At 33.1% G+C, this 15310-nt stretch overlaps 1 protein-coding gene across 1 annotated transcript in view; it reads right to left on the reverse strand.

The window, feature by feature from the left end:
• Positions 1-15310, reverse strand: part of LOC140768159 (mannosyl-oligosaccharide glucosidase GCS1) — a 46241-nt gene that overhangs the window by 12392 nt on the left and 18539 nt on the right. Inside the window, exons 9-16 of the mRNA XM_073108316.1 lie at positions 12578-12685; positions 10929-11050; positions 10625-10732; positions 10439-10512; positions 5389-5514; positions 3542-3609; positions 1887-2036; positions 1755-1805 (exon numbers count right to left, since the gene is read on the reverse strand). Of these exons, the coding sequence (XP_072964417.1) occupies positions 1755-1805; positions 1887-2036; positions 3542-3609; positions 5389-5514; positions 10439-10512; positions 10625-10732; positions 10929-11050; positions 12578-12685 (807 nt within the window). The remainder of the gene's footprint in view (positions 1-1754; positions 1806-1886; positions 2037-3541; positions 3610-5388; positions 5515-10438; positions 10513-10624; positions 10733-10928; positions 11051-12577; positions 12686-15310) is intronic.

Below are 15310 nucleotides of genomic sequence, written 5' to 3' on the forward strand. Positions count from 1 at the left end.
ATGATACATTGATACTCCTAGTAATTAAAATGGCACAATGAAAAAATTATACTAGTTACCTTAAGATGATAAGTCAATAGAAAGCAAGTCACAAATAGCTTTGTATAAAAGTCTACATGTACACCTATAACATCTGTGATCCAAGTTATAATTTATAAATACCCCAGATCATTCTTCTCGAGATCTAGAGTGTTGACACACGTCACACACCTATTTTATGATAACAACCACATTAACCGTAAATAGTGATTGAAGTATTAGAGGTGCTAACTCGTACTCTGAAGGTTTAAGCTATTAGAGGACAATAATTTTGATATATTATAGTCTAATACTCCCTCTCAATTCTAAGCTTGAGACATTTTGATAGCCCCAAAGTGGACATGACATGAATAGGTAGAGATTTTATACTTTTAAATAACATATGAGTTTGGTTGGATTTGAATTCACTTATGTTCGAAATATCGGAATCAGGATTGAGATCGACCGCTCAAAAAAATGATACATATCGATCATATCAGTCATTTCGTTTGCTAGTATCAGATTTTAGTATCGAACTATTTTTTAATTACATTAAAATTCTAAAAATTATTTTGAAATACTGAAAAAAATCAAAATTTTAGAAATCAATAATAGATAAATAGATAAATATAAATAACTTTCAGATAAAATCTAAAAATTAAAAAAGTACTACTCTCTCTCACACAAATAAAATAATTCTCTCCCACTTTTCTTACTACCACATCTCCCACCCATCTTTTGTTTTCTTTCAATCACTCCCTCTCTCTATTCTCTCTCTAGCCTTTTCCCTCATCTTTATTCCGCCCTCTCTCTTCCTCCCCTTCTTTCTCGCACTATGTTATTGTCACAAAAAGATTATTGTAGTAATAGGGTCAGAGAGAGAGAGAGAAAGTGAAGGAGTCGGATAAAAAGATAGAAAAAAAAAGTGTGGAATGGTGATGGTAGGCCGGTAGTGATGGGGTGGCACCGATACGGTAGGTGGTGGTGAAATGTTAGAGACAATAGTGTAGGGTTATAGGGGATGGTTCAAAGAAGAAGGGAGGAGGAAGAAGGTGGGTCGTTCCTTAGGGGTTACGACCAGTAGAGGAGGTAGGCAGCTTTGTCGGCCAAGGGTGGTGGTCAGCCAAGCTTGGTGATGGTCGAACAAGAGTGGAGGATTGAGAGAGAAAGAGAGATAGACTAACTAGGGTTTCAACGATCCAAAGATGCCTAATTCAGGTGCACACCACAACATTTATAGGTGGCTCCCTAACTTGACTCTAATCCACCTAAGCAACAGCTCATTAACATAAGCAGTGACTAATACACATAAGCAAATGCACCTAACATAGAGTCTAAACAGCAAAAGCAAACTAATAAGCAATTACAAAGATAAAATAAAAAGATAACTAGCCAAGGGGCTGGATGTAAATGCCCCTGACCTCTCTAGGCACCGAACTCAATGGGATTGACTTCGCCCTCATGGCTGGGTTCATTACAACAAATTGAAGTCCTAAAATATAGTTACACATTGCTCAATAAGGTAGATAATGAAAAAGAACATAATAGCAATGGCAGCTTTAATATGACTATAGATCCATTTGCAGTTTACAATACAAAGACATTTTCTGTATTCTGTAATATGATTCCATAGGGTATGAATTGCTTCAAGCCAATGCGTAAGATGAACATTAAATTAATATCTTAATTTAGAACATTATCAGCAAAGCAAGAAATTTAACAGCAAGAAGCTATACCTGATTTAGAATATCAAAGTTCGAAAGCTGTTTCGACATCATAAAATAAGCCTGCACAATTTCCATAAAAAAGGCTACTTAGTCTTAAGAAATATACACGAAGTTCTCCAGTGATAGCATACACTACGATACCTTTTCTAAACCACTTTCTATTCTAAGAAGTTCGGCAATTGAATGCATGCAATCTGCAGCAAGAAGAATCCAACATCTTAGGTCTACATGGCGCTCTTCATCATTAGGGTGAGATGCACGAGGATAGTCATCCAAGCCAGATGTCAGAGTCTGCCAGGCAGGAACTGGAATTAAACGATTTAACTGGAATCTAGTGAAACTTGTTTGAGCCTTTGAGATAGTTCAGTTTGGGACTACAAAAATTAAAAAATGGCAAATTGTGACAAAATATGCTTCTGGTACTGAATTATGTATCATAAAAGCTTCGTACTTCTACTTAGACATGTATCTCTTTCTTTTCTCATACTCTATACTCTACCGTCTACTTTTATATGCCGTTTGTATAGTTCATGTGAGTAGTTGATGAAGTATTAGACCATAGCCATACCATATGTTAACAGATCTGCTTTTAGAGGCCTAGAAAGCCTGCAAACGAGAATTTGACTTTATGCTGCAGGCAGCTCGCTTTGGACCGATCTGTGCCTTGTTCTCCAAAAATGATACAAATATCACAGTACTTACTTTAATCCCTTAGAGTATTGTCCTTGGTTATATTAACTATTCCACAAGTAGTCTTTAAAAAAAGGTCTGAAAATATGCCAAAATTCCTCCCTAGTTTGCTAATGTTGCCTACTTCAGATATCTGATAAGGTCAGATGGTGTAAACAAAAGAGATTAGAGGACTACTCGAATAAAAGATAATCTTAAAAAGTCAATACTTTGGGCTCACCAAAAGACATCAACAAAAGTGGTAGGTGTCCACTATTGGCTATTCCAAAGTGACAAAAAATACAAGTTTAAGTTGGAAAAAAGAAGCAAGATTCAACCTAGTTATCAATTCTTGGCTGGACTGCCAGCTACTATTCTGCTGGAAGGAATAATCAACACAAAATTATTCACCAATGAAATTAGTGAAGCTTGACTGAGAGACACAAATTATTCTGAAAGTCCAGAAAAAGTGAAAAAAAATTGATTAGTTCCAAAGGAAATTCAAAAACCTCAACTGGAATACGACCCCAATAAATTGAAAGCAATTAATTTGCTGGTGAGTGAATTGCTACAGAGAAAAAAAACTTGCAAAAACTGTTATGATTGTTCTTGTAGTTAGTGCGTCACATTACACTTCAATAAGATCTCTGATAATTGTGAAAGACGCAAATCAGTATGAGGACCATGCTGATCCTTTTCTTCAAAATATAAGGATCATACAGATGAGCAGTGCAAGTTTGGTATATTTGTCAACTTGTCATAACTCATAAATTATTTGAAAAATAGTGTTTTGGATATATAACTTTGTGAGCAGGTGAGTCAAATGGGTAACTATGTCGCCTACTTGTTTCAAGCACTGTGAGATATTTTTCACTGTTGAACCAGCTATCCATATCTTTCATATATTTTCCATAATATCTTGAGTACATTATTCAGTCTTTTGGTCACTAAGATCTTAGTCTATTTAGTTTTGTTAAAGTTTTGTATAATCAAGCAAGACACAATATATTAGAAGCATCTCACATATTCACAAGCATATGAAGGACAACAATAAAGAATACTAATGGTTATCAAAATGAAAAGGAACTCATACTCGGAATGTTTTGTGCAAGATCAAGCAATCAAACCTTAGGATTCAATTCCTTTGTTGTTATATTGTCTCTCCCATGCCAATAGAAGGTACCACTGTCTTTCCCTGGGAACCAAAGGATGGTTGGTAAAACTTTTAAGAAGCTCAAATTACTCAAATATACGTCAGATTTCAGTACTGCAAGCAAATCAGAATATAACATGACAACAATAAGCTACCAAATTTTATATCTAGAGAACTAAAAAATGTAGTGAAGCATCATTATGAGATCAGTGTGCAAAATAAATAAATTTCTCACGAAAAAAACAAATAGAGAAATTTTAAGTCTCGTATTTGATTACCATGTGAACTTGTCAATGGTTGTCAGTGGAACTTCTCATGATTTGTCTCATGCTGATTAGTTCATATGTAACCGGTAGAAAAGGTTGAGTAATAAAGCTAACCATGTGTTTTTGGGAGTCAACAGGTTTTTCCAACGAGAAATGGCTTATATGTAGCTTAGATGCGACTATATATAAAATCCTAATGTACATACAAGATCTTTGCGCTTTCTTCAAGAAGACTCCAGATAGAGTCTCCAACTGACTTAAAAGCAAAAAAAAACCACTGTAATCCTTGCAATCCATAAAATGTTGTCTGTAACTTTGTATTGAACTCTACAATATAAATTATAGTTAGGGTTTGGCTTTCTATGTACTCTGCATGACCCATCAAAGGTGCAAACATTGTAAACGACATATTGTTCTTGCAAATACCCAAACCTGCATATGAAGACATCATAGTTGAGATAACAGGGAAACTAGAAAACTCTCTTTCTTTTCCTACTCTGACATTCTGACTCAGTATTTTGTGAATTTATAAATCCCTAATTAAATAAGTGTCTCATCAACCAATCCTTTCCAAAAAAAAAATAGAAGTCAACTAAAGGCTATAAGTCAAAAGATGAGAAGACTTCAAAAATCTGACAGAAGTTTATAACTAGAATTCAACTTGACATCAACACTCCAAATATTGGTGCCAATTCTCAGTAAAAGTGAAATCACAGAATAGGACTTGTTATATGCCCAGTTAGCAGTTGGAACAAGAGTAGTTTACCATCTTGGTCACAGTTTAGACTTATGTAGTAAAGGAGCAGCCCATGGAGAAAGCTCCCTAGGCATGGAAATAATTTGGTAAAGAGATAAGGATGGCAACTTTCAGTTTAGGGATTTGTCTCCAGCTACACGTCACAGATGAGTCCAAATGAAGTTTAACTCCACTATAATAAAATAAGTTCAACCAATTAAAGAGCACTTTTTCAACAGCTCTAGGCATGCTTAAACTATGTTACAGAACCTACATTAATATATAATTAAGTCCAAACATGAACTGCCATTAGATTATTGAAGTCTTCCAAGATGTTTATGTGAATGACAAATGCATCAATGTGGTATAATATAACATGATCCGATAACTCTATGCTTCCTTGAAACTTTGGAATGTCACAAAAATGAGAAACAAAAAACATGTACTTCGTTTCTTCTAGAGTATAAAATCATTACTGTTTTCAAGCACAGAATCATTTTACTTCATCTTCTGTTATTTTTAAGACTAATAAAGTTTCTTCTTTCTATAAAATATTGTTAAGAACATTGAAACATGTGGAGTAATTTGCACAACTAAAATTTTTGCATAAGGAAATAGAAAAAACAGAAGCTATATTTAGGACAGCAAAAAGAGGTTCAACTTCATATAAGCTCATGCAAAAATAACAAGCTTAAATGTTTATTAAAGTTCATCAGAGGAATTTGAAAGATAACACTGATAATGAAAGCAATGTATTATCAGCATAGATGTTGGATATAATTGACAAAGTCCATATCCTACCTCATGAAATCAACTCACCAGATTGAGTGGTGTTGAACCATTGAAACCATGCATTCAAGCGGATGTAAGCTCTTTCAAGGAACATAGAGATCTTTTTGGTTTCTTCAATAGAAAACTTGCTTTCTTTTATGCCACTAGCTAAATCTGAGTGAAGAAAATACTTGACATCAAATTGGAATACTTAACTTTTTATCTCAAATGCATGCATATTATAGGCAACCCACAGAAGAGAAAAAATTGAAAATGAGTATTAAACTGATATATCTAGAAATTGCAAGAGTTAAGTCACAGATCAGAGAGTAAATTAGCCTTTATCATGAACAAAATAGCTGTTGGAAAAGAAAACTATCTTGCTGTAATTCACTATAGAATATTCTTTGTAAACTCTGCAACAATTAGGGAATAAAGAAAGCATCATAGAATAGGAATCTCCCAAATATTAATCATTTGGAATTAGGTAGTAAACAACAAGTAGGAATTCTCGGGAATTAGGAAGTACCCTCACAACTAGAAAACCTATTAGAAGTAAGAAACTAAGAAAGTACTTTCACACTCTTTTTTTCCTCAATTTCTTTTATCTCTCTCTCGCTTTCTCCTTCTCTTCTTCCCTCTCCCTTTTACTGTCGCAGGCCACCTCTCTCTCTCTCTCTCTCTCTCTCTCTCTCTCTCTCTCTCTCTCTCTCTCTCTCTCTCTCTCTCTCTCTCCTTCCCTCCTACACTCATATCGAGAGTGATTGGCCGATACGACCAATCCCGATCCGATACAGGTCGGTATCAGCCAAAACCAATCAATTTTGGCTTGGCTAATCCCGATCCGTTTCGGCCAATCCAACTTAGGATCAGCCGAAACTGGGTTCCATGAATACTAGAATCATAAGGCCTCATTAGTAATTCGTTATTAAGAATCCTTCTTTTTTCTCATTTCTTCTATATCCAAACCAATGATGCCTGTGTTGAAGGCACGTGTTGTGCCTAGCATAGGGCCTGGGGCATGCCGCCCTGCGTGCCACTAACATGTATTTAGCATATTTTTAATAAAAAACTTAGGATATTTAAAGATATTTTTAGGTCTTTGGCATATCAATCTTTAGTTTTTGATTTGAATATATATATTAAAATCTACATTACAGTCTTTTATCTTTAGATTATTTTTGTAAATGCCCTATTTTATTAAATATATAGCAATAGTCAAATATAAATATAATTCAACACATAATATGATTAAATACATTCATTAAAACTAAAACTAATGATTGAACACTCCATAATATATTGAATACCTTATAATATAATTGAACACATGCATTCAACATATAATATTAATTGATAATAATTTAATAATTAAAACTAATATCTAGTTGAACAAAATAACGGGGAATGTTGCGATAAATATTTTTAGTAGTCTTCCATCACATTGATGATAATGACTTCATTTGTCGATACAAGAATAACACTATAGTTGATTGATGATAATTGATGAAAATAGAAAAATTAACAAAAAAATGGGCTACATATCGACTGGCCGACATGCACTCGTACCAGACCAGCACGGCTCGGCCATTGTTGATCCAAACTACTATGAGTAATAAAATTCAATTATGGCCATGCTGATAATGGCACGGCATCTGTCACAGGGTGTGTTAGTCGCACACCCCTATGCTAGTCCGACACGCGTGCGTGCCGGCCCATGCCTCGAATTTTTTAATTTTTTCTTATTTCCATCAATCATTATCAAATAACTTTAGTATTTCTTGTGTCGACAAATAAAGTCATCATCATCAATATGATTAAAAATTATAAACCGTATTTAACGCAATATTCTTAAGTTATTCTTGTGCCGACAAATAAAGTGTTTGATCCTCCTCGTCATTCTACATTCAACTAGATATTAGTTTTAATTATTGAATTATTATCAATGAATATTATGTGTTTAATTATATTATGGCATGGATCCCAAAATTGACCAATCCTGAGTCAAATTGGCTAATCCGAATCGGGATCAACCATAAAATAATCCCGATCCGAACCTAAAACCAGTTACAGTGTGGAATAGGGATACGGTCGATACGTATTGTTTTTTCCAACGACCGATCCTGATACCAAGTTTCGAAACATTGTATTATGGAGTGTTTAATCACTAATATAAGTATTAATGAATATATTCAATCATATTATGTGTCGAATAATATTTATATTTGATTATTGCTATATCTTTAATAAAATAGGTCATTTACAAAAATAATCTAAAGATAAAAGACTATAATCTAAATTTTAGTAAATAAATATTCAAACTAAAAACCAAAGGTTGACGTGCTGAAAACCTAAAAACATCTTTAAATATCTTTTTTTTATTAAAAATATGTTAAATGCGTGCCGAGTTCATGTCGTGCCGATGATAGCATGGCACTGCACGTGCCTTCGGCACGACCATCATTGATAAGATTAGCTATTATGGTTGGTCCACAACATCATTAATCTCTCTTTCCTCTTATTTAAATTACATTTCTCTATTTCCAAGTATGCACTATAGAAAAAGTGGCTTGAATTCTGCCAACATGCACTGAGTAGAGGGGATGGATCCAATAAATTCAGAGAGAGGAAGTCCAAAACTTGCATGTTTACTTTTTCATTAAGAGAAGGGATATTATTTTTGAGTACTTGCTACCAATAGAAACATAAAGACTTTTTTTTTTCTTACTTACTAATTTTGTGTTGTTCTCTAGGGAGTGAAGGAGGAATTGCCTACTGCAATAGCTCAGGATAATTAGAGAAATAGAAGCCAAGTTCATGTTTTATTTTATTTAACTAGAAAATATAATTTCCAAATGAACATCAATGTGAAAAAACTGAATATGGGAACTGAACTCTCTTGCTCCTTCTGGGTCCATCAATTGATATCTATCTTGCATAATGGTTTACAGGTCAAGTCTAAGTATCATAACTAAAAGAAAATCAATGCCTTGTTTGAGTCTAAACATGTAAAATATGGGAGTATATCAGAATATTTTTCCACAAAGCTGAATGATGGCCAGAAAATGAAATCCATGTATAAGAGATTAGCTGGTACAAATTAAAAGGCTTATGTATTGATTTGATGATGTTATGATACCTCCTGAATTAAGGAGTCCTCAGTTTAGTTTATTTAATTTATTTATTTTGCACGAAAATAGTTAGCCCTGCTTTCTTCCTGTAAAGAAATTTAGAAGTTCAGAAATTTAGAGACTTAGAGCAATAGCTTTCACTAATTGTCTTTCATCAAAATTCTGTCTCTTATACTTGTTTAATTTTCTCTTCCTTGCTGCTTTATAGATTCTTCAGATTCTGTTACTCGATCAACGCGCAACAGTTTCATGTGCTAGTCTCAAACTGCTTCTAATAAATAAAGTTCAAAAAATTCTAAACAATAACATAAAAATCTCAAAAACATGAGAAAAATAAGGATAATATCAAAATATTCGGTACAAGCTGGATCAAGGCAAATATACCTTAGAATATGAAACACACTTGAAAAGAATTATTATGAAGGTTGTTTCGGTTGAACGGTGATCTTGGAGACAGTTTAGGATCATTTGAGACCAAAACACAAAATATTCCAGTAAAACATCTCGATCTGGGCCAAAACTTCAAACCATGATATAAACAGTTTTTACTTTCTCTCTCAGGAAAAAAAAAAAGAAAGTATCCACCAGAAACAAGTATCATAACTATGTTTTCCTCAAACCTGGTCTAACACAGCCCAAATTCCTCAATAAGATACATTTTCGTCTAAAATAAGAACTAAATAAAGAAAAAATCCTTTCTATTTCCTCAAACATGGTGAATGACAAAAAAAACAGCTTTCAGTATTGAAATTTGAAAACAATTTAACCAAAAAGGAATGGCCATGCCAACCAGCACTTGCCATGCCATTAGAACATCGACACTAGGCACGGATTGTGTCAGTAGCACAACTCCGTGTCGAGATGTGTCAAGCCGTGCCGATCGACACGGGTGCATGCCGAAGCAGCATGGATCTATGCCAACCTGTGCCAACCCATGCCGACCAGTACGAGGTTTTTTATTTTTTTATTTGGCACTTTAAAAACTTATTTGGGATGTACAAATGATAGATTTATTATTTGTAAAGGCCATTCTACATAGATCTAACACTTTGGTGCTATCTATAAAAATTATTCTTTAAAAATATAGGAATCAAAGGGAAATTTTGATTTCCCCCAATATTTCTTCTATATTTCAAAATTTTAAAATTAACATGTCAAATTCATTTAAACTAAGTCAAAATTGGTATACGAACATATCAAATTAACCCCATAACTCCATATGAGTTGATTTGAACCTAAATTTTATAATTTTTAGCTAAAATTTTAATATGATTAGATTTCCCAAATTTTAAAAAATCCAAAATTATTATATCAAATTCATTCAAATTTGGTCAAAATTGATATAGGAACATCTTGGATTAACTACGTTCAACGGTTTGGGTTTTAATTATTGATCTATTGTCAATTAATTAATGTCATATTATGTGTAGAATCATATCTCTACTTGACTATTGCTATATCTCTAATAAAATAGATCATTTACAACATTATATACGGATAAAAGACTCTAATGTAGGTTTGAATATGTATATTCAAAGCAAAAATATATATAAAAACCCTAAAAGATATATTAGAGGCATGTCAACTATATTTCAGCACAGCACATGCCTTTGGCATGGCCATATGTGGCTCAAGCATAGTTAGAGTCTGCAAGAGATCAATTATAAGAATTTCACAAGACCATAACTTGTATAGGTAAGGGGGCTACAGACTTCAGGGAATAATAGTTATATGGAATCCTATCCATTTAGCATAAGTGGAAGATTTGCCAGAAAAGTTTTTAAACCACTCAAAATATGCACAAAGGAACAGGAAAACCCACAACAGATGACAGTTAGGCTTTAAACTTGAGGAAAGCACATCCCATTACAAAGGCTTGACCTACAGCACCACTTCACACTTATCGCCTCAGAAGTCTCACCCAGTTTGGAGATAAAAACAAAGAGAAGTAAATAAGGATATGTTACCTCGTAGAGCAAGAAATAAAGTTGGTGGATTTCCATTAGAAGTATACTGGAGAACAAATTCTTCAGGGACTTTACTACAAAATGCATAAACATAAACCATATAAGAGATAGATATGACATATTACAGCAATCTGTTTTCACATTGATTCAGCAACAAAGTTTTGCTCAATGTAGAAAATAAATCACCTTAAAGCTTCAGCTCCAAGTATTTGTTCACGAGGAATCCATCCATCTACATTAATCAGATCCAACCAATGACCAACAATATCCATGCATATATCAACATCCCAGCGCCTAAACATCAACATGAATATGCTCAACATAAATGAATTTAGGATGAACACAAGAAGTTCAAAACATCTGTCAAGAAAGAAGCAAGTGAAAGAGCACACAATAAATAAAACATAACTGGCACCAGCCCACTTTCTCTCTGAAAAAACAATGATAATAGTAACAATTATAAAGTGAAACAGCACAATAGAAATCTAACCCAATGACCAACTGATGAAATCCCTCATCCCACAAAAATCCTCTTGGAAAGAACGATCTGCTTGGAACAGCTGTAAAAAGTGCAGCCGGCCAATAAGAAATGGATTTATCACCATTCTTTAGCTGCAAGAGAAATTCCTCAGGCATAATCTTTTCAAATATGCATGTGTATTGGCATAAGAATAACATCCATAAGAACCAACCAGTAAAAATTCACTTAATATGGAATGAACAAACAATTAGCAATGAAATCTACCAATAGAAGATGATGTCAAAACATAGTATTAATTAATTACCTCATGAAATAAAAGTTATAAATAACATAGATAAATCATTCTAATTTCAATTTATAATGTGTGTTAGTTACATTCAAAGAAAAGTCATTGCCATGCCATATTTAGTAATCTGCATGTGCCTGCTAAATCAGTTCGCCGTTTTTCAATTTTCCTATCCAAAAAATATGACAATTGATATTCTAATTTTCTTTACCGATGACCCATTTCAAGGCTGAACATGTAAGAGTGACATTTATCACATAATAAATAATATATTGAAACAACTTTAAGTAAAAAATTTTATGAATCCAACAAAATCTCCAGCAAGTGACACTTTTGACAACAACTATTAAACTGGAAACTTTTGGAATGACAAATTCAAACTTAATTTTCAATAGCTATCCTTTCCTACTTCCCCTCCTACTTCCCCAGTAGGAGAAATAGGTAAGAGTGTTATATCCTACCAAAGCATTCTTGTTTTGGTCTCAAACGCCTCTAATTCTTCCAATCTACCATTTTCTAGCTAGGACCCTCTTCCAACTCGCCTCACTTCTTATTTCTCAAATAGATTAAAGAAAATAATTGAATTTCATGTAATTGCAACAAAAGACAAGGTTTATTATAAAACTTTTGGACGTTAAAAATTATTTAAAATACAGAAATAGTTTAAAAGAATTGCATTTAATTATCTTGAAGATGAACACTGAAGACTCGGAAACCCTGAAATAAATCAAACACAAAGACCCTTCAACAACAAGGTACATGAGTCAATGTTGTCATCTTGCCGCTGAACATCTGAAGTGGATCATAGTCAAATTAAACTAAGAAAGTTTCTATTATTAGACATTTAAATGAAATTCATTGCATCACTTAGACCACTCTGTGACTGCTCCACAACACACGTTAATAAATTTGTTATTTCAGTCATTATCAATATATCCATATATTGTTTTTAAAGTTTAATCCAAATAATCCTTAGGCTTTCCAAGTCACTCTCAATCAATATATGGTTTAAACTTAAATGACAATCCACAAGAAAAGTAAGATGCTTTCTTCAGAGTAACCAACAACTCCACCTATTGTTAATTCTTTTGAAATGAACTACAAATACACAACTCAAGTTCCCAACAAATAGTCTTTGATGAATGGTGTAAGCATTGTTTAGGTTTAACACTCATGTCCATATAAATAAAGCAAGTTTATGGCCCTGATCCGAGTAACACATATCAGAAGACTAAATCTATACTGCATACAAAAAATTGACATAGAAGACTGCAACATGTCCATAGAAAGCAGAAAACATTTTAGCTCAGAATCTAGGACAAGAGGAGCAAGAAAATAGATTATAAAATGCAGCAGGGATCTATCGACTTACACTGAATCCTTTTGGCAATGCTACTTTGGACTGGCCATAGAAGTAGCCAATTCCTCCAAGAAGATTTCCTATAGCCGCCTTACCAACCAACATGTCTTCTGGATCTACCTGAATTGAAGCAACGATGTAAAGGCTATAGTCATGGAAGGAAACCAAATAAAGATTGAAAACCAATTGAAACTTCCTATTATTGTATTATTGTATACCAACCTAATATACAAATAGAGGAATATGTAGACAAGTAAACACTATTCATTTAGCACAAAGCATGCAATAGAATCAGCTGAGAATTTGCTGTTTTTGCAAATAGCTTACAAATTGGTGATTTCAATAAAAGTGGCATAACATAATAATATCAGAGCATATTCAACTGCTGATGCATGCTCTACCCGAATGAAGGACATTTGTTAGGTTGATTGACAGTCAGTGTGAATTTCACGAAGATGGATGAATATTTAACTACTTTTGCAAGTGATAGCATGCAGCGGTTTTAAAGTTATATAAAGAAATTATATAAGGATAGAGCCTGACAGGAAAACAGAAGTTGATGATAACCTTAGGCTAATTATATTAGATGGTTGAGTTTAAAGGTGAAGTTGTAAAAGATTTTAGGGAAATTTATCAAAAACACCCTACATTTTGCATTTAATATCATTCACACCCTATATGGATATTTATCATTCGACCCCGACATTTTTTTAATGCCTCAAAGACATGTTGACTTAACTTTAACCTAATAACAACTAACAAAATATAGAATATTCTATTACTTTTGAAAATTAAAAAAAATACCTAAATTATCCCTCATTTGACCTTAAATTTTGGTTCACCTTCTATTTTATCTTCATCTTAAAAAGACTTACTTAAGTATATTAAGGTCATTTTATATCTATAGTTAATCTAACTCAGGTATTTGTCTGTTAAAAAACTAGTGGCATGGCGTTTTCGAGGCACTTAAAACAAAATGCAAGGGTCAAATGATGAAATATCAATATGGTAAGTTGTGAATGATAATAAAGGTAAAACATAAGGTGTTTTGATCAAGGATGGCCGTGTCGGTCGGCACTTGCTGTGCCAGTAGAGGCACGGCACTTGGCACGGGGTGTGCCAGTGGCACACCCCCGTGCCGATCCGTGCCGGTCATGTGCCAATGTAAAGATTTTTTTTTTTTAAATTTTCTATTTCATCAATCTTTATCAAATCAACTTTACTTATTTTCCTAACAAACAAGATATGACATGTAGAACCCATTTTTTTAATTTTTTTTTATTTCCATCAATTAACTTTTGTCATTTGTCATTTTTGAAATGACAACTTATTTATCATTTTTTTAAAATTGGAATGATAATTCATTTGCTATACCTAGACAACCACAAAGTTAAATTTATCAGAAACAGAAGAAAGGAAAGGGACCATTTCAAGTTCAATATGAATATAGTCAGATGAGGGAAAGACTTAAGTCTATCGGTAGTAAGACATCAGGAGAGGTGCGCCCATAGGATGATATAAGTTCATCATCATTACTATCATATCAATCACACCCACCAGAGCCACAACACCCTTATTATACTCCATATCTACAATCTGCATATGCTTATGGTGTGTCTGTGCCTGTGCCGATCGTTCCCGTGTATATTCAATATCCATATCATATCATCGAAGAATTATAAAATTCTTATTTCTATGAAGACTATGTGAGACGTTATAACGAGCAATATTATCAGTGGATAAGTTTTAAATAATATCGGTAATATTTAACGCAACATTTCCATGTTATTCTTGTGCTAGCAAATAAAGTCTTTGATCCTCCTCGTCATTCTACGTTCAACTAGATATTAGTTTTAATTATTGAACTATTATCAATTATGTATTGAATGTTATTATGTGTTCAATTATATTATGGAGTATTCAATCATATTATGGAGTATTCAATCATATTATGGAGTGTTTAATCATTAATATTAATTTTAATGAATGTATTCAATCATATTATGTGTTGAATAATATTTATATTCAACTGTTATTTTATCTTTAACAAAATAGGTTATTTACAAAAATAATCTAAAAATAAAGCATTGTAATATAGATTTTAAATTTTAATACATATATTTAGACAAAAAAAATCAAAGATTGACATACCAAAGACCCAAAAACATCTCTAAATGTCCTAAAAAATTTATTAAAAATATTATAGAGGGCGTGCCACTGGCACAGGGGGGGCATGCCGAGGTGTGCCGTGCCGATGGTGGCATGGCCATCACTGGTTTTGATAAATTTCTCAAGATTTTATCAAGAAAATTATGGAAGAAATCAGTACTTAGAAAAATGTGGTTCTAACATAATGGATCAAGATAACTAATCATATTAGAAGAATAACAAAATTGAGGCTTGATGAATCTACAAGTGGAAATAGATTTATCTAACCATTGATGGTAGGATAGCAAAGTCCAATAAGTATGGACTTGTACAATATAAACTAGTTAAAGCTAGGGAAAGAATAAGGACTTGACATTATAAAATGTATAAGCGATGAGAGAACAAGGATTGTCGTGCTAATATCCTATCGGCACAGCATATGTTGATTGGCACACCTCATTTTGCCATTGGCATACTAGCATTCTTATAATATGTTTTTTAGAGTTTGTACATATATATCTATATATTAGGTTCTAACATATGCATTAATGCCTAAATTACAGTTTTTTATCCCTAAATAATATTGCAAATGACCTA

This window comes from Typha angustifolia, chromosome 10 (genome assembly GCF_048772165.1).
Source record: "Typha angustifolia cultivar Huaian chromosome 10, ASM4877216v1, whole genome shotgun sequence".
Classification (NCBI taxonomy): Eukaryota; Viridiplantae; Streptophyta; class Magnoliopsida; order Poales; family Typhaceae; genus Typha; species Typha angustifolia.